Source organism: Mesoplodon mirus (assembly GCF_964341445.2).
Source record: "Mesoplodon mirus genome assembly, chromosome: 5".
Taxonomy (NCBI): domain Eukaryota; kingdom Metazoa; phylum Chordata; class Mammalia; order Artiodactyla; family Ziphiidae; genus Mesoplodon; species Mesoplodon mirus.
In genome coordinates, this window is record NC_138980.1 from 154,806,160 (window position 1) to 154,827,385 (window position 21,226).

Consider the following 21,226-nt stretch of genomic DNA (forward strand, 5'->3'; position numbering starts at 1 on the left):
AGGGAACATTTTCTAGGAAGCTACCATTTGGGATTTTTGAATATAGGAGTAGGTTTGAGATTATAAATATACCACCATGTTTGATCCCTGATCACTTTCTAATTTAGAACAAAAGATTACAGAGAAAAACAATCCTAGTTTTTTTTTAAACTTCAGCTTGCAAAAGGGATGATTTAACTTTTAAGCAAATAAAATTTTCTATCTAGTGTTATCTATCCTTAACTAGGTTATATTTGGATACAAGTTGATGAAGAAGAATTCATTTTTATTACCTTTATACCTTCAAGGGAAGGTAGGGTTGATTTATTAGTTATTTTTTTAAAAGCTTTTAATCACATAAACTAGTAACTTTCTTATTTGCAAGCCTGGTTGTATTAATTTGGATAAGTGAATTGATTTGATAAACAATCCCATAATCTCAGTGGCTTAACATACTGTAGGTTTATTTAGAGCTCAGCTCACTGTCCAAGGGGTGTTCAGGCAACCTCTGAGCAATGGCTCCTACCATCTTCTAAGGCCTGTGAGTCTTCTGTTGGGTCCTCTGTAGCTTGTGGGGAGAAGAAGACAGTGAGAGCATGGAGGATCCTTAGGGAAGTTTTAGGAGCCAGGCCTTTTCACTACTTTTGCTCATATTCTATTGGCCATTACTAGTCCCATGGGTATACCCAATGCAAGTAGACCTGGAAGCATAGTCTAACAGCCTGACAGCATGAGGGAATTGCACAGGGTTGCAGTCTCTGTCACTAGTATAACAATTCTATACTTAAAAATACAAATTAATAATTTTGTAATGCATTCTCTTGGATAGAAAATTGTTAATTGGTATTGAGTCCATCTTATCATGTCCTGTTGAAGCAAGTTGTAAATGAACAGTTCATGATTAGATAATGTTTGGTAGTCAATTAGCATGAAAGAAAATATAAGCAGAATTAAGATGATTAATGAGACTCGAAGCAATTTTACGTTTTCTCTTCCTTTTTTGATAAAAGATTTCAAGTGAAATTCAGCAAGCACACATAATAAAAGTGCAATACAGAAAGGAAAATTAGGATGAGGAAAAATGGGTATAGAGGTTAGAAAGTCAAGACCATATAAAATAAAAATATATGGTTACAGTTTGATGGTGAGATTTCAGATTTATTAGTAATATTTAGTGAGCACTTACTGTTAGTTGAGCATTTGCAGAAAATCTGTGGGGAGATGTAAAACATTCCATTAGTGATTTATCCTATGCAAAGAAAAATAATTTAAACAATAAATTTTAACTTTTTACATTGGTAAAACTTGTCAGATGTGAAAATGTGGATATATCTAGTACCAAATTAAGAGTTTTCAAGAGTTAGGTTTTGCAGTCTGAAGTACAATCAAATTTGATTAAACACAGCAAATTTTCTATATACCTTTTTTTGTCAACGTTCTTTCTAATATATTAATGATATTTAGCTAATAATGTTAACCCATTACATAATTTAGTCAAATAAGTTTTCAAAGGTTCCTTGGTATTGTAACAACAGCTTATAATCGAAAGAATAGTTGGGCCACTTTAGGCAGTTATAATCCAAAAGATATGAGGTACATGTAATTAACATTCAATAAACATAAATAGGCTACAAGTCAGAGGAGAATAATAGATTGGTGGTTGTGTTGGTGACAGTGGTGGAAAGTTTTATTAGTGTATTAATTGTCTAATGTGTATTAGATATCTATACACATTACCCCGAAATATAGAATCTTAAAACGTAACAAATTACCCCAGAATTGAGCATCTTAAAACAAAATATTTATGATTTCACAGAGATTGTGAAGGTCAAGGATCCAAGAGTGGCTTAGCTTGTTAGTTTGAGTTTAGGGTCTCTCAGGAGGTGACAGTCAAGCTGTTGGCCGGGACAGCAGTATCTGAAGACAAGACTGTACTGGAAGATATGAGTCACAACTCATCACATGGCTGTTAGCTTCAGTTCCTCACTATGTTGGCTTCTCCATTGGACTGCTTATGAAATATCTTCCCCCAGAGCAAGTGATCTGAGAGAGAGAGTGACCAAGGTAGAAGCCAGGGTGTCTTTTTTAACCAAATCTCAGAAGTGACATACCGTCACTTCTGCCATACGTTGGTCACATAGACTAATCCTGGTGTGATGTGAGAGGGAGAGTTGTACAAGAATGTGTATACCAGGAGGCGGGAATCACTGGGGACCATCTTAGAGGCTAGCTGCTGCCACAGCTGAGGTGAACTTTTAAGCTTTGACTAAGGAAAAAAATGTGGAGGAGACAGAAAAGGGAACTTGTTCCATAGTGCTTGCCCACCAGGAGATACTTGGGTGCAATGAATCTGCTATTGGTGGCATTGAGAGGAAGGGCCTGGCATTTCCATTTGGAGACAGGTAAAAGATAAAAAGTAAGAGAGACCATTTGAAGGTGACAATCACAAGTTTGATCCAGAAAGCAGTGGGAATTCTTTGGAGGATTTTCCATGACGGAGTGATGTTTAAGTAATCATCAAGGAAGATTGCTTAAGCTGTGCATACAACCTTATAGAGTAAAAAATAGATGACATTTTTTTTAGGAGTCATAAAAAGAGATGTGGCTCTGTTCCTCCCATGCTGCCATTGCTAAAAATCACTCTTGAGGTTTTCTATTTGAAAAAATAATCTGATTTTTAACATAATTGATTTGGTTTCCTATATGAGCCATTCATGTAATTTGCTGCTTAAATCCATTCATGTAATTTGCTGCTTAAATCCAGAATGGCTGTCCTTTGGAAGTACTTGATCATTTCTACTTCTGAAGCTTCCAGAGTAAAACTAAGTCAAGTGTGACCACATGAATCTTATGCTATGGATAAATATATTTTATCACTCTTGAAAAATTGTTTCAAGAAGACCTAAGGTTTAGTTTGGAGAGACAGGGGCTTCGTTGCTTCATAATGTTTAGATGATTTTGTGGGTCTGTATTATGAATACTTTAAATATGATTTAATTTATATGTTAATAATGTTAAGGTATAGACACTAGCAAGACAAATATGAATATATTAATATTTTATAAAATTTATATGATAAAATTTAAGAAGCTGTCTTGGATTTTTTTTTCATTACCTTCAGGGTTTGAGGCTTCTGGACCCCAGCTTTTGCCAGTGAGAGCACTAAATGAAGTCTTCATTGGGGAGAGTCTATCATCCAGGTACTTTTAAACCTGTGATCTTGAGTTTGAAATTTTAATATTTTAGTAATTTTTAAGCTATTTATTTCTACAACCTAAGATTTGTGAATGATTTAATACTATATAAGGAAGAGACATGAATTATTTAATGAAATATTTCCAAACCTTTGTACATGTTAATACATGTTAAGAGGAAAGAAGGTGTTATTACCAAAAACGTTTGTGAAACCCTAGGTTAAACAAAGTTATTCAGATTTCTTTACTGCAGTATTTTGCAGAGCCTTTAATCTATCATAAAGGTGCTTTATAAATGTTTAAGAGAATGATATATAGGCATATATTTGCAATTGATAAAAAACATTTATCTTATAGACAGTCCATATTAAAATTGCCCTACTGACTGTCTTAATGTTTTTTAATGCTGATTTATTTGTTTGCTTGTTTTGGTCCAGGATGCAGGTAAGGAGAACGCATTTGGCTATCATGGCCCTTTAGATTTAATCAAGAACAGTTCTTAGCCCCACCCCTGTTTTGTCATCTATGATTTTAACATATTTGAATGGTCTAAGCCAATTGGTTTGCAGAATATTCCTTTTTTTAGATTTGTAGGTTTTTGTTTTCTTCTCTGCATGATAAGATTCAGAATGAGCATTTTTGGCAGGTATACAACGTAGATAATATTGATCCTTCTTAGTGCAACATCATAAAGCAGGTGTGTTGACAGCTTAAGATTTGTAACCATTATTACCAAAAATTAAGGTTAGTGAAGTTCTTTACTAGGAATATAAAAATATAGTATTTTATTACTGATAAAATCTATTTTGTGAGTGTTGAATATAATTTAGGCTTAAATTGTCAGTAGAAATTTTTTGCAAAAATTCTTTTGTGTGACACCAGTTACCAGTTATAAAGTGACTGCCATAATATAAAGTTAATTTAACTCTTGGTAGTATGTTAGAACTTTCCTTCTCATTTTTGTTGATGTAAGTGAATTAGGGGTGGAAGATAGAGGTGAATCTATATGCTACTTTCCTGCTTCCAGAACCATGTGACCCTTTGAAGGTCACATAATTGATTCCGTAGTTTACTGAGAGTTTCATATATTCTGAAGTTCTCTTTATTATAAGTCATATCCTTTTATAGGAGGTTTAATTATGATGAGAAAAATTTGTCTTAAGCCACATTTTAGCCAATAACTTAACTGAGGTAGGTAGTACTGAAGAGAACAAAGCCTTGATTCAACAGAATGATTTGAATGATCTTTTTGAGTTGTAATTATTTTGCTTAATATAATTTTAAATTTATGCAATAAAATACATTGTGCACCCACTAGGGATATAAAGATGAATAAGGTAAAGATAGTGGTATCTCACATAAAGGTAGTAAAATACATAATTTAAAAATTATTAAAAGTAAAATGTATTCTTCAAAGAAATCAAATAAAAATATATTACTTAAAGAACTTTAAAATATGGTAAAATGTAAAGAAGTATTTAATATAGTAAGACTTATGCAGCAACGGAAAAACTTTGTATATAGCATATCAAGTTTGAAACAACATGGAAATGAGTAATGGATACCTTTGTGTCATAAGAGAGAAGGAAGAGAATGTAACTCTAATTAGTGATATAATCTAGTCATTACTGCTAAAGAGGCAGAAGAGAACAACAACTTCAAAATGAGATTGCAGGAGGTCTGCATTAAAATAAATAGATGACAAAGGTAAAGATGTTTTGTCAGTTTATGCTTAATTCTAGGGAAGCCGTTTAATGGCTTACATTATTCTGTTTGTGTATTTTAAAGGTCATAACTTCTGAGAGCTTCTACTAGTGTTTCTTTATGATTTGTACTTACTAAAAAATAACTTACAAAAGGAGGAAAATTGGGGTCAATTGATAGATTTTTTTTGAAATTCAGTGAAGTCCCATTAGGAGGTTTTGACTGAACGCTTTTATTTTTTGTGGTGGTTGTGATTTGGTTGGTTTACCCCTGATGTCTGATGCTTGTCCTTTTTGTGATCTTAGATGCCTCACCTGATATCTTTACTAAGATAAGGGCAGCAATGTGTTGGCTTCTGATGCTACTGAAAAAGATTTAACTACTGGAAATGTTAGAACTTATTTTTAAAGATTCTATGACATAGAGCCTTAGGCAGAAAGGAAATGAACACTTACGGGATGCCTGCTATGTGTCAGGCACTGTGCATGTTGTGTAAGTTGTCACATGTATGCTCATAGCAACTCTGTGAGAAAAGTAGTTGTATTGATCAGTGAAACATTGAGATTTGGAGAATTCAGATAACTTGCCCAAGGTCATATATTTAGTTACTTAGCATCAGAACCATCATGTAAACCCAGAATTTCTGATTCCAGATCCCGTATTGAGTTGTCATGGAACCTTGGGAAGTATTGCCAGGTTTTTGGACAGCCCCTGGCTGTACACGCCTTCCTACTGGCAGTACTATCTCAAGGTCATCTTGTATTATTTCGTATATAGCATCTTGTTTACTGCTTAAAGCAGAAAACAGCACTCTAAATAGTTGGTAATTATTATTTACTTTAAAATATCTGACCTACCTACTAGAATATAAACGTCAAGAAGATGGTGTCTATTATGTTTGCCATTAAATCCCCAGTACCAGCGTAGTGCTTATTAAAACATATTAGGCACCTAATAATGTTTATGGAATGAATAAATATTGAGTCCTGCCAAATCTTATCATTATCTCCATTTTATAGGGCAGTCTGTGGCTCAGAGAAGTGAAGTAAATTGCCCCAAATCACACAATTAATAAATAATAGCCAGGGTAAGCCTGTGCTCTTCTTCAGTGTATACAATGGAATTGTGGTCTTCCTGAAAACTGAAGTGCTTTGCTGGGAAAATATGAAGTGCAGCAATATTATTCCTGCCTCATTTATAATGTTCTTAGACTTAAGAACATTTTAAAAGCCCAATTTTTTTTTTCTTTTCTCCTATTCTAACCTAGAATGTCTTATTCTTGGGCTGTAGCAGTGGACAATTTAAGAAGAAGTATACCCACTCTAAAGGGACTGTGAGTTTTATTGCTGCCTTAAAAAAAATAATCTCCCTGAAGCCAAAATTCTATCAGTTGACTAATCTTGATAAACCTGCATGTGGGAATGACACTAAATTTGTTCATTGTTTTGGGCTCAACGTCTCTCACCTGACTATACTTTCCTTTCTCTTCACCTCTGCTTCTCTTCTATCCCCACTTGCCTATAATCTCTGGTTCTATGTGATTCTGGCATAATAGCAGCCATTCCTATGGATTCAGATGGCCTGTCTGTGTATAATAGGCTCCTAATGTACCTAAAATTCCTAATTTTCTAGGAAGATATAACAAAGCTATGAAATAGATTAAATGTGAATATTAGGCTTGCTACCTTTTATTTTTGTAGAGAATGCTGACTTTAGAGAAAAAATAACATGGAGTTATATCATGTAAAACGTTCACAAAGAGCTTGGCGGAGAAAATGAAAGGGTTAGAATAAGAGATAAATTATCCATTGAATGTTAGTATTTGCAGGCATGTCTAATAATTGTCATTATTTTGAAAAGCTGTATTTTGTTAAGGGTTTATTTTAACTTTTTTAGTTGCTGGAGAAAAGTAACCCATTGTTGACCAGTGACATCATTATTTTAAGATATAGTTCACAAAATTGGCTTTTACGTGTTTCAAGAGCTCTTTGAATAGTTGCACATCATTTATACATTAATGCAGTTAAAGATTAGTGTCATTATTGCTGGTGGCAGAAGACTCAGTTGATTACGTATTTATTAAATACTCTAAGAAATATAAATCTTTTAAAAAATTACAGTTCTTGTTCCCTAGTTTCGTCCAGTGATCCAGGACTGGTTGAGATTTTTCTTTAGAACTTCATTATCTCTGCTAGCTTACTATCAATTCAAAAGGCACATTAGTATGTAACTTAAGAAACAAGAGGTTAGCAGAAACTATTGGTAACTTGAAGGATTAGATGCAGACTTAGATGTATCAAGGACTAGCTACCAAGAATGAAACTCTCCTAGGAATGGTATTTTCTTTTTGAATTCTGAAATAAGGTTCTGTATGTTTCCATAAAAGCAGTAGCAGCAATGCTAGGTAAAAATTTACAAGAAACTCCTGTTTGAAATGTTAAAGTATTGATAGAAGTATTGATAGGCGCGTATAGATCAGACAGGGATGCAGACATGCAGATATTAAAAAAATTTTTTTCACTTAATTAGTATTGAAATTAGCATCATGATGTGTGTGCCGACTAAGTCAGGTATGTCTGAGTCAAGCTGGCCTACTTAGGTTTCATCAGCGCTGAAAGACTACGTTTATCTTATTTACCATGAGACATAAGTTCGGCCAATCCACTTTTATATTCTCAATTCACAGGGCTTCCTACTATGAGATTTCAGTTGATGACGGTCCATGGGAAAAACAGAAGAGTTCAGGGCTCAATTTGTGTACTGGAACAGGATCAAAGGCCTGGTGAGTAACTTGGGATGTTGCTTATCAACTTTTGTGAAATACTTTAAGTAATGTAATTTAGTTGCTATCTCATATCGGTGTATCTAAGCCCTCTAATACGCAAGAGGTAGCTAGCCTGGTGTTATTATATCGGTTGGCTCAGTTTATGCTACACTCATTGATTGGGTCCAGGAGTCCAGCTTTGACTTCTTAGATTATAGCGCAGCCTGGATATCCAGGTCATTCTTTAGCTTCCCATACTAGGTTTGTAAAGAGAAAAAAGCAAATGAGAAATGTTTTTAGGGATTATATATTTTAAAAAATGAATATTTTAAGTAATAGTAAAGAAATGAAAACAAAGTACAGTACCAAAAACTATGCTGGAGGTTTGTGCATTCAAGGCCTAACTGGAGATAACCAGGGACATCCTGCAACTTGTTTACCCTGTGACCTCTCTCTGGGAAGTCTCTTCTACTTCTTAGTACACACATGCGCATGCGTCCCAGACCTTTATCTGTAGCTGTCTTCTCTCTTGAGTATAAACTCATATTGTAAACTTACCTACTACATAGGATTTTAATAGCATTTCAAATTCAATACATTTAAAACTGAATTTATTGTCTTCAGTTGTTCTCCCCGTGTTCCCTGTCCTGCTTAATAGTATCACCCTTAACCTCGACATCATATTCTCAGGAAAACACATTATTCCTTTAAACCTTGCTCTTATCTTTGAGTCTGCCTTTTCTCCCCTATGCATTTACCAGTCTCTAACTCCTGTCAGATATACTTCAGAAGCTCTAGTCCCCTTTTTCAGTTTCTGTTGCTATTTCTCTGGTATAGGGCCCCATCTTTTCAGTGACTGTTCTTTGTATCTCATCCTTTATTCTTCAGGCTGTCATTCGTACTACTACCAGAGAGTAATATTTCTAAAATGTAGGTATATCTCCCTATTTCCTTCTGTGCTTTAAAGCTTTTATTGACTCCTATGTTCACATTGCTCAGACTGTCATATAAGGCCCTTTAAGTGTGACCTCCTCGCCAGCCTACTCCTGCCTGACCCTAACCCATCACGCTGGAGACACTGCAAGCTACTTGCAATTCTTAGCACAAGCCATGTTCTCTCTGGGCTTTTTGTTTTTGCTCAATGCAGCTTCTTCCTGCATTGAATGCCTGAACACTCTCCCCTTTCCATCCACTGGCTGAAAATTCCAATCTTCAAATGTCATTTTCTGTAGGAAACCTTTACTTAAGACCTAGTTCCTTTCATAAGCCTAATTAATTGATCCCTTTTTTTGCCCTTACCCAGCACTTTTTCCTCATCGCACTGTTATAGCACTTAGCACATTATTAGTTTCTGATAAGCTCATACCTAGTTAGTTTGAGCAACTTGAGGCACATGGGATGGTGACTAGTGGTTTTTTTTTTCCTGCTTAATTTTTTATGTGCACAGCACAGTACTTAATACAAAGTCACTTAAATACTTTTTGAATAAATGACTACATGCTCACAAATACAGCTAAAACAGTGCTTATCAAACTGACTTTAAGTTTGGATGCTTTAAAATTGAGTTTTATTTCCCCTACCACACACTTTATAGTTGAGTCCTGTGTTGTTGTTGCATTTAAATAAGTATGGCTGAGACTAGAATTTCAGTCTTCTCTGTGTTGCTGGTTAAAGTCTGCTTTGCCTCCCGTGCTCTAGTATAGAACCAACTCTCTCTGTCTCTCTAACTATATCCTGTCCCTGCCACCTTGGTTAACTCAGTCCCTTTTCTTCTCTACTCAGCCCTATGTAGCTTACTTGCTTCTAGCATGTTCTACTGTCCTCCCTGTCATAACTGATAACATTTCTTTTGTTACGATTGCATTTCCCATGTATCTTTTGATCCTTTTTCTCTTCAGAAAGTAGGGGGAGAAAAGAGAAGCCTAGGGGCCAGAGGGACTGAGGGAAAGTTATATGTCCTATATGTTAATAATTTCAACTTACTGCAGTACCATCTTTGAGCACTTTCTTTGTCCCAAGTAAGTATATTGTCTTATCTAAATTCTCAAAAATACTCTGGAATGAAGTGATTTTATTTTCCTTAATAGAGTTTAAAAAGTCTCAGAAGTTGGCTGACTTGCCCAAAGCCATGTGGCTATTAAATGGTGGAGGCAGGATTTAAATTCTGGACTTAACTATAAGCTGTAGACCTCATGAGCCACAGAAGGAGGAAAAGTATGGATGGTCCCCTGTGGGAGGTTGTGAGACATGCTTAGAAGTGTTGCCCATGATAGCCACTCTTGTTCCTTTAGCTAGAGCTTAGTTACATGCTATGAGGCAAGAGGGGGTGGGAAATATAGCCTAATCATGTGTCTGGGGTCGGGGGGGAAGAGAGTTCAGGGATTAGCTGTCCCATCTTTGCATTTCCAAAAATTCTTGCACAAGACATAGGATGTAATGGTTATGTTGCATAGCAAGTGTTTCTGCATTGTTGCATCCTCATCTCGGTCCTCTTCCCAGTGTGGAATGTGATCTGTAGCACACACTAGGAGAAGTACCACAGAGCGGGATTATTTATGTTTCCATGAGTTCTTAAGACTGTTGCCAGTCCTCCTCCTCCATACATTCTGCACTAGCAGACTTAATTAAGGGTGAGGAGGTGTTCTTAAGAGAAAGTTTTACTAGCTGATGAAGATATGAGACTCTTTGTCTTTCAATTTTGTTGTCTTAGTAGAAGTTAAGTCCAGTTTCAAATCAGAACTCTTAGAATGGTGAAGGTTGTAGATCTAAGGAAAAAGTTGTGTGCTAGCTAACACCTGCTTTGGCATATAGTTTGTCTTTGATATAGAATGTAAACCACTCCTAAAGGTAGAGTGAATTGGCTGAGATTTAGATTACAACCACAGGAAATTAGTTTTAATTTAACTCCAATTCAGAGAACTTAGTTTGTGTTGATTTGTGGTATCTCTAATAAGTCATAGTTCTAGGAATGTTAGAGCATGTCTTATAAGACTTTTGTTCTCTTAAACTAAGTCTTAACTACAATAAGGAGATATAAGTCATTAATATCTTTTGCCCTAAACATATTTTAATTCAGTGGCACCCTAATAAAGACCTTATTTTTATGTAACTTTTAATTTAAAGTATAATTCCAAAACAGTATCTTTCAGTAATGGGTATATTCAGAGGAATTAGATATAACTCATACATATTCCTTGCATTTGACATTTTCATTCAGTGTTGAGTTGTTGCTGTGAGCCAGGTAGTGCCCTAAGTGCCTTATGTCTTGTAGTGTGTGACAGTAATGCGAATGAGATAGGTTTTGTGAGCCTCATACTAAACAATAAGAAAGTCAGAACACTCAAAGTATTTTGCTTTATACCACATAGTAAGTATGAGCAAAGGTACAGAGGAGAGAATGAGCCTGGGGTGTTTGGAATGTGAAATTGGAGGACAGATAATGGAGAAAAATAGGAAAGGCAAGGGCCAGATTTTAGATTTTTTTAGCATAGGGGTATGGTCTGTGAATGACCCCAATTTTTTAATGTAAAAGTTTGTGTATCTGCATTTTTCTTAAGAGAATGTCCAAAATGTTTTCACATTTCTCAAAATGTGGAAGCTATTGGATTAGAGGGGTATATGGAGTATCTCTTATTCCTCCTCCTCAAAAATGTTAAGAGCCACTGAATTAGGTCTGGAGTTGTGTGACTATGAAACGTTGTGCCTGTTCGTGTGGATTATCTACTGAGAAGAGTGAGAAGAGTTAGAGGCAGGAGAATTCCAAATTACCTGGAAGAGTTTTTTTTCTAAAAACCTTTCCTTAACCATCTTTTTAGACCCCAGCACAGAGCTTCTTTTAAATTTATTCAGGGACTTCCCTGGTGGCGCTGTGGTTAAGAATCCGCCTGCCAGTGCAGGGGACACAGGTTCGAGCCCTAGTCTGGGAAGATCCCACGTGACGCAGAACAATTAAGCCTGTGCGCCACAACTACTGAGCCTGTGTGCCACAACTACTGAAGCCCGTGCATGTAGAGCCCGTGCTTCTCAACAAAGACAAGCCACCCCAATGAGAAGCCTGCGCACCACAGTGAAGAGTAGCCCAGCTCGCCGCAACTAGAGAAAGCCCACGCGCAGCAACGAAGACCCAACGCAGCCAAAAATTAATTAATTAATAATTAATTTTAAAAAAGTTATTCATGTTTGTGTTAACGTTTGTTCTTAAGTGGTTAAGCAAGGCATCTTGCTAGTAAAAGATTTCTCATCTTCAGAAACTATTTTATAATTTGAAGAAATACACATTTTAAAATATGTTAAATAATGCAGAGTATACAACAAAAAGTCTCTTTCATTTCATATCTCTAGTACTAATCTCCAGATATAACCACTCTGTATATGCATGTATTTTTTTAATATAAGTAAAACAGGTAAGTTTTACATATATATGCACACATACATACAATATAATGCTTTTGGTTTTTTAACTTAACATATTGTTATCTTTCATTATCAGTACATATAGTTGTATTTTAGCTTTTTTAATATCTACGTAGTATTCTACTGAGTGGCTATAATATATTTACCCAGCTTCCTATGGTTTTGCTATTATGTGCTTCCCAGTTGTTTTGCTGTTATAAACAATGCTTCAGTAAATATCCTTGTATTTGTCTTTGTGTATTACATGTACAAATATATTTTAGGATAAACTACTAGGTTGAAGAATATGTTCATTTTAAATCTTAATAGAGCAGAATTGCCCTCCAATTGCAATTTCTATAATTCCATTAGTATATGAGAATACTTCTTTTCCCATACCCATGTCAATACATTGTCAGTTTTTAATCTTTAAAATCTGAGAAAAATCTTGTTTTAATTTGTATTTCCTCAAGTATGAGTAAGATTGAACATTTTTTTCATATAGACCCATGAACTATTTGCCCATATACTTTGCCCACTTTTTAAAACTGTATAAGGTGGCTGTTGCCTTTTGGTCATTTATTTTTCCTGATAATTTCTAAGAGTTCTCTGTACATTAAGTCGATTATTCCTTTTTCATTTTTCATATGTTTTTAGAACTAAAATAAGAAAAGATGTATATGGTGTTTGTTTCTAGGTCATTCAATATTAACAGGGTTGCACCTCAGGCTGTGGAAGATGTTCTAAATATTGGTGAGTACCAAATAGCTCTTATATGTTACTATTATAATATGCTGAATATATTTTATTGTATGTTAGCTGTATTGTACATTATAAAATATTTTATTTAATCAAGGTATTTCCCCTTTTCCTTTTTCAATAGCAAAACGACAAGGAAATTTAAGTCTTCCATTGAACAGAGAATTTGTAGAGAAAGGTCAGTGACCAATGATCATAACTACTAACACTTTCACTTAAGTTCTGTACATATTTTGAGGATGTTATTGTGAAGTGTACTTGTCTAATTAAGCAAAGCGTAGTACTTTTTTGACTCAAACATGCTCTTAATATAATACCCCTTAAAATATATTTTAAGCAATAAAAAGTTTAAAGCTGGAATTTTATATTATGATTTTTGTCAACCATGGAAATATAACCTCTGTGTCAAAACAGTGTGACTGCAAACATGTCCTGGGGGATAGGAAAATGTAGAAAAATACACATCTGGAAATTAGGAAATGCACACCTAAACTCAGTGTGCCATTAATATCCTCTAAATGAGAAGGAATTCACTGAACTCTGATTGCTTACCTTCACATTCACTACAGTGTTCTCTTTAACCTTCTCCTGTAGATCCCTGCCCAGTTATTTCAGGGTTCCTTTAAGAGAACCAGCACAGTTGGAGAAAGGATACTGATGAGCGAATTTGAAGACTAGGTTCCAATCCCAGAACAGCCAGTCACTCACTGTGAAACGATGGGCAAGACTGTTTCTTTGCTCTTCTGCTTCCTCAACTGTGGAATGAGAGAGTGGACGTAGATTGCTGGGGCATAGGAATTTTTCAAATTTATGTGTTAAATTTTATTTGTTTTAAATATTTAAATTCGTAAACTTGAAAACCACATTCATTTGATTTGCATATGAAATTTTAACACACTAAAGTCTGCTCATCTGCTAGGATCATTTTCAAAAGTATGGACCTCAAACTAAAGCTAAATCGTGCTGTCTCTGTTTAATTGAAGAGTATCCTAAGATTTCAAGGGAAATTATTTTTAAAAAAACAACAAAAAATCCAAACTTGTTTATAGTTGCATCTATTTACCTATGCTGCAGCTGTCATCCATAAACATTTGAGTTTGAGAGATTTCAGAACAGACATGTTCTTACTGGTCGCTTTTAAAATGACTTAGCAGGGCTTCCCTGGTGGCGCAGTGGTTGAGAGTCCGCCTGCCGATGCAGGGGACACGGGTTCGTGCCCCGGTCCGGGAAGATCCCACATGCCGTGGAACGGCTGGGCCCGTGAGCCATGGCCGCTGGGCCTGCGCGTCCAGAGCCTGTGCTCCGCAACGGGAGAGGCCACAACAGTGAGAGGCCCGCGTACCGCAAAAAAAAAAAAAAAAAAGATTTAGGAATACATGATAGAGTATATTAACAGTGTGAGTTCATTTTATTTATATATTTTGGATTCTCGTAAGACTTTCTTTGTTGGGGAGATAGTTTGTCTTTAAAATATAGTTTGTAAACAGGACTAAATCTCTGCGGTTACTTTCAGCTCTCGAAAATGGACTGTTTTCTCCCTCTCTCAATTTGAGACCTAAAAGATAATTTTAATCATGGCTTTGAGCTAGAATTAGTGTTAAATCTGCATCAAAGAAAGGAACGTTAGACATTTACAGTAACTGATTCTTCATTATGTAATTAACCTTAAAGCATAATGTGTATAACACGACTGAAACTTATACCAGGTATACCAGTTAATTTAAGGATATATATAGAATACAGTGATTGACGTTTCTTTTAATCAACACACTGCTTCACTGAATGAATATTATTCCTCTGAAGATCTGACTGTCTTCAGAAGCAATAGTGAATGCCAGTGGCGCAGTCACTGTTACAGCCACGTCACGTAATTCAAATGAAAGTTTGGTATATAAGGTAGATTATCTAAGAGTCTTGCAACGTCTTTTAATGTGGTGCTCAACTAAATGTTCTTTCAAGCCCAGTTCCTTTGCACAGTTGTTTTTAACCAGTTTGTGCTCTGCATGCCAACTCTTGTGTGCCTCTTGGTTAGAGAGAAAGCAGATCTGAACGACTTCTAGAAATATCTTGAGTGATAGCAGTTTCATTAGAGAAAGGATATCGCCTGCCGTTGTTTGAGACTGAATTTCATATCAAGACTATTAACTTATACTTATGAACTCTTTGGCGTGGTATTTTGTAAAGGAACTTATTAGCAAGAGATTATGGCAACTTAAGGTCCATTTTCGAGTGCCTCAAACTAGTTTCTCTTTTTTTTGTTTGATTACTAGCTTTATAAGTAGCCCCCGACCCCAGCCAGATGTACCTATTTCTGCTATATTGTGGGTGATGTAGGCTTCTGTGGGCTAATCTTGGAACATACACCTCATTTATAAGTGTGTTTTTTGTTTTTGTTTTTTTAATGGAATGTGTTGTGAGTTCCAAGAAACTTGCTGCCAACCAGACCTTTGGAATAGAACTGTGCTTGGGATGGCATCCATTTTCATTTTGCACTTCTCAGAAGTGACTGTCTTTCATTGAATGTGCTAATATTTGTTTTTTTCCTTTATAGTAACAAATGAATATAATGAATCGCTGCTCTACAGTCCAGAAGAACCAAAAATACTTTTCAGTATTCGAGAACCAATAGCAAACAGAGTTTTTTCAAGCAGTCGTCAGCGTTGTTTCACCTCAAAGTAAGCTTCCAAAGTTGTCTTGTGGCTGTTTTCCTCCCTTGTATTTATAAAGCACAGTTGGCTTTAAAAGTGTTCAATTTCATTATAGTCACTCCTTCAAACTTAATCTAGCAGGGAAAGTAGAACCTGTAGAACTAAAGAGGTGTCATGCTAACCTGGCTAAAGTAATATTTTGTCTAAAACTTAGGGTTCCATTTTAGAGAAACTAAAATTTAAGTTAATAGGAGAACAAAGTTATTTATTGGGTGATGTGGGCTTGTTTGTTTGTTTACTCTAGTAAGACACAGTAAGATCAAATTATCACTTCAAAAGAAACTGACTGGGGCCTCCCTGGTGGCGCAGTGGTTGGGAGTCCGCCTGCCGATGCAGGGGATACGGGTTCGTGCCCCGGTCTGGGAGGATCCCGTATGCCGCGGAGCGGCTGGGCCCGTGAGCCGTGGCCGCTGGGCCTGCGCGTCCGGAGCCTGTGCTCCGCAACGGGGGAGGCCACGGCAGTGAGAGGCCCGCGTACCGCAAAAAGAAAAAAAAAAAAGAAACTGACTGGAAAGCAACTTTTTTTTTCATATGCTGTGGCATAAAAGCAGGACATGCATTCATACAAAGTCTAACCTGTACAGCAGTATAACTCTAGAGTAGGATTCACTGCTTCCAGCTTTCCCCCAAAAGTGAATCCCCCCCGCCACATCTATTAAATTTGCCTTGGATTTTTTTTTGAGGGGAAGAGGATATACAGAAATGTTTGTAATTTCTTATTTTGTAAAGGTTGCCCAATTTTCCAAACTAACAAGAAACCCTGCTATAATTCTGAAAAACTGTCATCTATCTCATGGCAAGCAAAGAACAGTTTAATTACAAATTGCTGCTTACAGTGTGCATATAGTTTTTTGAAAATACACAACTGAATTTTTCCAGGAAAGACACAAAAAAGGAAACTCGTCATACTTAAAAATCACTTTATCATTTGAGAGTTAATTTTGATTAATCAACGAATCTATACTCAGTTTGGGTGAAACTATAAAGATTCATTTAAATGTTTGCTCTTATAAGTAGGAGAATAGCTTTATGACTTTGGTGGTTGGAAAATATTTCTTAGCAACAAGATTGATAAATTGAACTACATTAGAGTTAAGAACTTTTGTTAATCAAGACACCATTAAGAAAATAAAAAGGCAAGCCACAGAGTGAGATAGTCTAGCAATGGACTCATATCCAGAATATATTTTTAAAATTCCTACAAGTCAATAAGAAAAAGACAGGCAACCCAGTAGAAAAATGGCCAAAAGTCATGGACAGGCATTTCACAAAAGAGAATATCCAAATGGCTGATAAGGATATGGAAAAATATCCTTGACCTTATTATTCATCTGAGAAATATAACTTAAAACTACATAATATGATACCACACACACCAGAATAGCTAAAATACCAGTTGTTGATAAGGTGGAGCAAGTGGGACTTTTATATACTACCATTAGGAATAGTTTGGGAACTTGTTTGGCAGTTACCTACCAAAGCTGAATATAGCGCATGCAGTGACTCAGTAATTCTGCTCCAAGATATATATCCAGCAGAAATGTATACACTGACCAGAAATGTGTGCACCAAAAGATATGCTCAAGAATATTCATAGTAGCACTATTCCCAATAGGTAAAAACCCAAATGCCCATGAATGGTAGAAGAGATACTTAAATTTGGGTATTTTTGTACAATGCAAGTGTTTTCAGACAGCAATGAAAATGAACACACGGCTGCTACAAGTAATAACATGGATGATTTCACAAACATGCTATTGAGCAAAAGAAACCAGAAACAGGCATACCTATTGTGTTCTTCCATTTATATAAAGTTCAAGAATAGACAAAACTATTACTACTATGGTGATTGAAATTAGGATAGTGGATATGCTTGGGAAGGAGGGGCTGGGGGTAGAGACTGGGAGATGGGAGTAAGAGCAGTGAGGGAGCTTCTGGGGAGCTGGGTAACATTCAGTTCCTAATTTGGGTGTTGATTACGCAAGTGTGTTCATTGAGCTGTACCCTAATAATTTGTGCCTTTTCTGTATGTTGTACGTAAATAAAAATTTTACATGAAAATAGTTACATTCTTGCTCACTCCTTAAAACACTTGTAATGGTAATAACTCAATATTCAAAAGCCTATGAATTCCATCAGAACTTGTTCACTGATAAATGTTTGGGTGAATGGAGCTCTCCTGAACATTTAAGTTTTGAGATTTTTTTGATAATGTACCCATGTATTCACATAGTGACTAATTCTCTTATACCAAAGAGCAACTTGATTTTTAAAATCAAGGCCAAATGATCTATCTGCCAATTTAGATGAAAATGAAGTGTTTTAAAGAAACTGTAATTTAGGATTAAGAAAAGTGTTAATATTTAATGAGATGTTTCTTTCTGCTTAGGGTTTGTGTTCGTTCTCGTTGTTGGGATGCCTGCATGGTTGTAGATGGAGGAACTTCCTTTGAGTTTAATGACGGAGCGATTGCTTCAATGTTGATCAATAAAGAAGATGAGCTTCGAACTGTCCTTCTAGAACAGTGAAGGATTTCCTCAGATGGCAATTTTGATTACTGGAAAAAATAGTTTTACTGTGGAAACAGACTGCCGGTCATAAGGCTACATTTTTTGGTTATTGTTGAGACTGGTTGGCCTTGGGCTCAAAGGTGATCAAGAAAGTGAGATTTGTATTATTCTTCTGTTGGATTCTGATGGAAAAGATATTCACTGTGTAAGAAAATGGATGGACTAAATTAATTAGAATTCATACCAGTGAAATTTCTATATTGCTTACAGTTGGTTTCCAAGAGTGCTATCTTTAAATTTAGAGAGGTAGGCGCCAGTAAAAGATTAAATGTTTAAGATTTGAAATTTAACTGTACAAGCTTTTTTTCCTTCCTTTTCCTCCTAACTTTGTGGAATTGGTCAGACCAAACACATCTCATTTGATTAGTATTTTTCTGTAGTACCTAAAATTCAAGATTTTTTAAGATTTGATGATGGAGAATTTTGATAAATCCTGACATTGACCTAATTGAAGTAGGTACATGTGTTTTTTATATGCTAAGAGTTTTCTAATTTCAGAACACAGTGATATTGTTATGACTATTGATTTAAAAAATTCAATCATTTTTGAAATTATTTATAGATGTTTTCATTTAATTGACTGTCAGGTTAATTTTGACAATGCTGGGTGAAATATATCTGGACAAAATCATGACACCGTTTCAAATGTATTAATTATCCAATAACTATTTTAGATCTTAGGTAATTTTTTTTTTAATGATTTGAGTGTCTAATAAAGTTCTTCCTTATTTACAACTATCTAACATGGATTCAGAGACTAAAAGGATGAGCTAATTAGACATATTCTCTTAGGAGTTTGGTAAAACCTTTAAAAAATATTTTCATCTAGTGTAGGAGTATTGTCAGAAAGAAAATGGATTATTTAATAAATATGCAAAACACTTTAGTTTTGGAATTGCCTTACTTATTATCATGGTAGTTTTCACCTAACTCATATTCCAAGTTTTACACATTAGCTTTGGAGGGTAAAATGTTATGGCTTTTCTTTTTTTCCCGTTATGACAGTTTCTTTACCTAATTCCTGATCTACTTATAAGTAATCCTAGAATTATCACAGAAAGTACCTCTTGCTGCATCATGAGACAATTGGTATTCTCATTCCAGTTATTCAAAGTTGTATTTTTTTTTCACTTGCTGTTAAAAGCTTTTCTTCAATCACTGAAATATTTATTGAATACCCACTCAGTGCCATGTACTGTGTCAGGTGCTAGATATACATTGGTAAAGTAAACAGACTCTATCGTATAGAACTTGAGTCTAGTGAGCTCAGAAGTAAATTCTGTGAAAGCTAGGATGTATTATAATCAAATCGAGTGCTCTTAGTTCTGGCAACATTTATCAGGTTCTTGTCAAAATTTTTATATAAATGTTACTATACAAAGATAATCTAGGTTTTGTTGTATATCCAGAACAAGAATCTGTTTTTTTTTCCTTAGTTAAGAGTATCTGCATAGACACTAATAGCAAGGAGTTTACGTGATGCATACAATAAAAATTGGTGTTTTCCCAGAGATAGATCTAATTTCTTGTTTGATTTAAAAATGATATACTTAAGATGCCACTTTAGAAAGAAGTGAAATTCCACACTATAGAAACTCCCTAACAGGTTTAAAATACCTTTTTGACAAAAATGCCAACTCCATCTTTAATATCAAGGAAATCTGATTGTCTAAAATGGTACCAGAGATCTGTTTAATATGTAACATATTAATAGGTAACCTGCTGTGTAAAATTGTTCATAAGCCATATTTTAAAGGTTTTAAAAATACTTAATGTGCTCCATTTGTGGTATAACTTCTAACACTTCTGCTCTGTGGTGGGGATTTATTTGTAAGAGATGATGAGAGGCAAAGGATGTTTGAATAGCAAAAATGTTTTTATGAATGAGTTAACCTTTTCATGGCAACTACATGTGAATAAAATTAAACCATTGTTATCTTTTCTTTTTTAGTTCATTTCTTTAGCTCTTATGGGTCATTATTTGAAAACCAGATTTCCCCAAAATGTTATGTTTCAAGAGTTTATTCCCCGCTGCTATGTATTACTCTGTGCGCTTTGACTTCATTCACTGCTAATGTGACACAGTGCTTCCTGGTAAATGTAGACTCTTCAGATAATTTTGAGTTAATATTTTTGATGCTCCATATGTATTTATATTCATGGCCCTAGTAAATCAAATCATATTACATGAACTGCTGAACTAGAAAGAGGAATTGTTTATTTCAAATGTAGTTTATTCTTGTTAACATTAAAAATAACCATGAAGGATAAGTGTACTGTAAGTCAATAAGAAGGCTTATATAAGATTTCTACATGAAGGTATAAAGAGTATTTTTTTTAAGTGTCATGGGCTTTATTTTATGATAAAATTTTTGGAAAATTACTGACTAACCAAGGAGGAGCTAAAAGGAAAAAATAGAAAAGAATGTTTTAAGTGTTAATTTGAATATTTTATAGGATAGCAAAGGCATGGATTATATTCTCCCGTTTTAAAAAAATCAAACATCAACAGTTAAAAAATTTTTTCAAAACTTCGGATCCTGAAAAGATTGTTGAAGAGATCTATCTGAACAGTACACAGCTTTTTATACCAGTAGATTGTGAGTTCACTGGGAGTAGGGATTATGAGTTCTGATTCGTACCTTCTCCCAATGAATACTTGAAAACTGGCATAGCTAGAGAAGAAATTGCCTATTATGATAATAAATAATGGTTTTACTCTGCTGAAACAACATTCTTAGGGAGTCTCTGTGTGTGTGTTGGGGGGTGATGTATGGATAGTTGAAGTAAGTAGGACAGTATTTGAGAAACAGGTTTTTACAAACCGTTTTTTAAAAAAATATATTTAATTAATTAAAAAAATATTTTTGGCTGCGTTGGGTCTTCGTTGCTGCGCGTGGGCTTTCTCTAGTCGCAGCGAGGGGGGACTCCTCTTCGTTGCAGTGTGCGGGCTTCTCATTGCGGTGGCTTCTCTTGTTGTGGAGCACGGGCTCTAGGTGCGCGGGCTTCAGTAGTTGTGGCTCGCGGGCTCTAGAGCGCAGGCTCAGTAGTTGTGGCGCATGGGCTTAGCTGCTCCACGGCATGTGGGATCTTCCCGGACCAGGGCTTGAACCTGTGTCCCCTGCATTGGCAGGCGGATTCTTAACTGCTGCACCA

General features: G+C 35.4%; 1 protein-coding gene across 2 annotated transcripts in view; it reads left to right on the top strand.

Moving 5' to 3' along the window:
- Positions 1 to 20,925, top strand: part of NADK2 (NAD kinase 2, mitochondrial) — a 47,685-nt gene extending 26,760 nt beyond the window's left edge. The window contains exons 7-13 of one of the 2 annotated variants that reach the window (XM_082623792.1): positions 3,101 to 3,179; positions 6,145 to 6,210; positions 7,564 to 7,659; positions 12,731 to 12,786; positions 12,917 to 12,970; positions 15,344 to 15,467; positions 17,890 to 20,925. In XM_082623792.1, the coding sequence (XP_082479918.1) occupies positions 3,101 to 3,179; positions 6,145 to 6,210; positions 7,564 to 7,659; positions 12,731 to 12,786; positions 12,917 to 12,970; positions 15,344 to 15,467; positions 17,890 to 18,028 (614 nt within the window). In that variant the 3' untranslated portion in view covers positions 18,029 to 20,925. The remainder of the gene's footprint in view (positions 1 to 3,100; positions 3,180 to 6,144; positions 6,211 to 7,563; positions 7,660 to 12,730; positions 12,787 to 12,916; positions 12,971 to 15,343; positions 15,468 to 17,889) is intronic. The other variant, XM_082623791.1, reaches the window with a different exon arrangement.
- Positions 20,926 to 21,226: the final 301 nt, after the last annotated feature.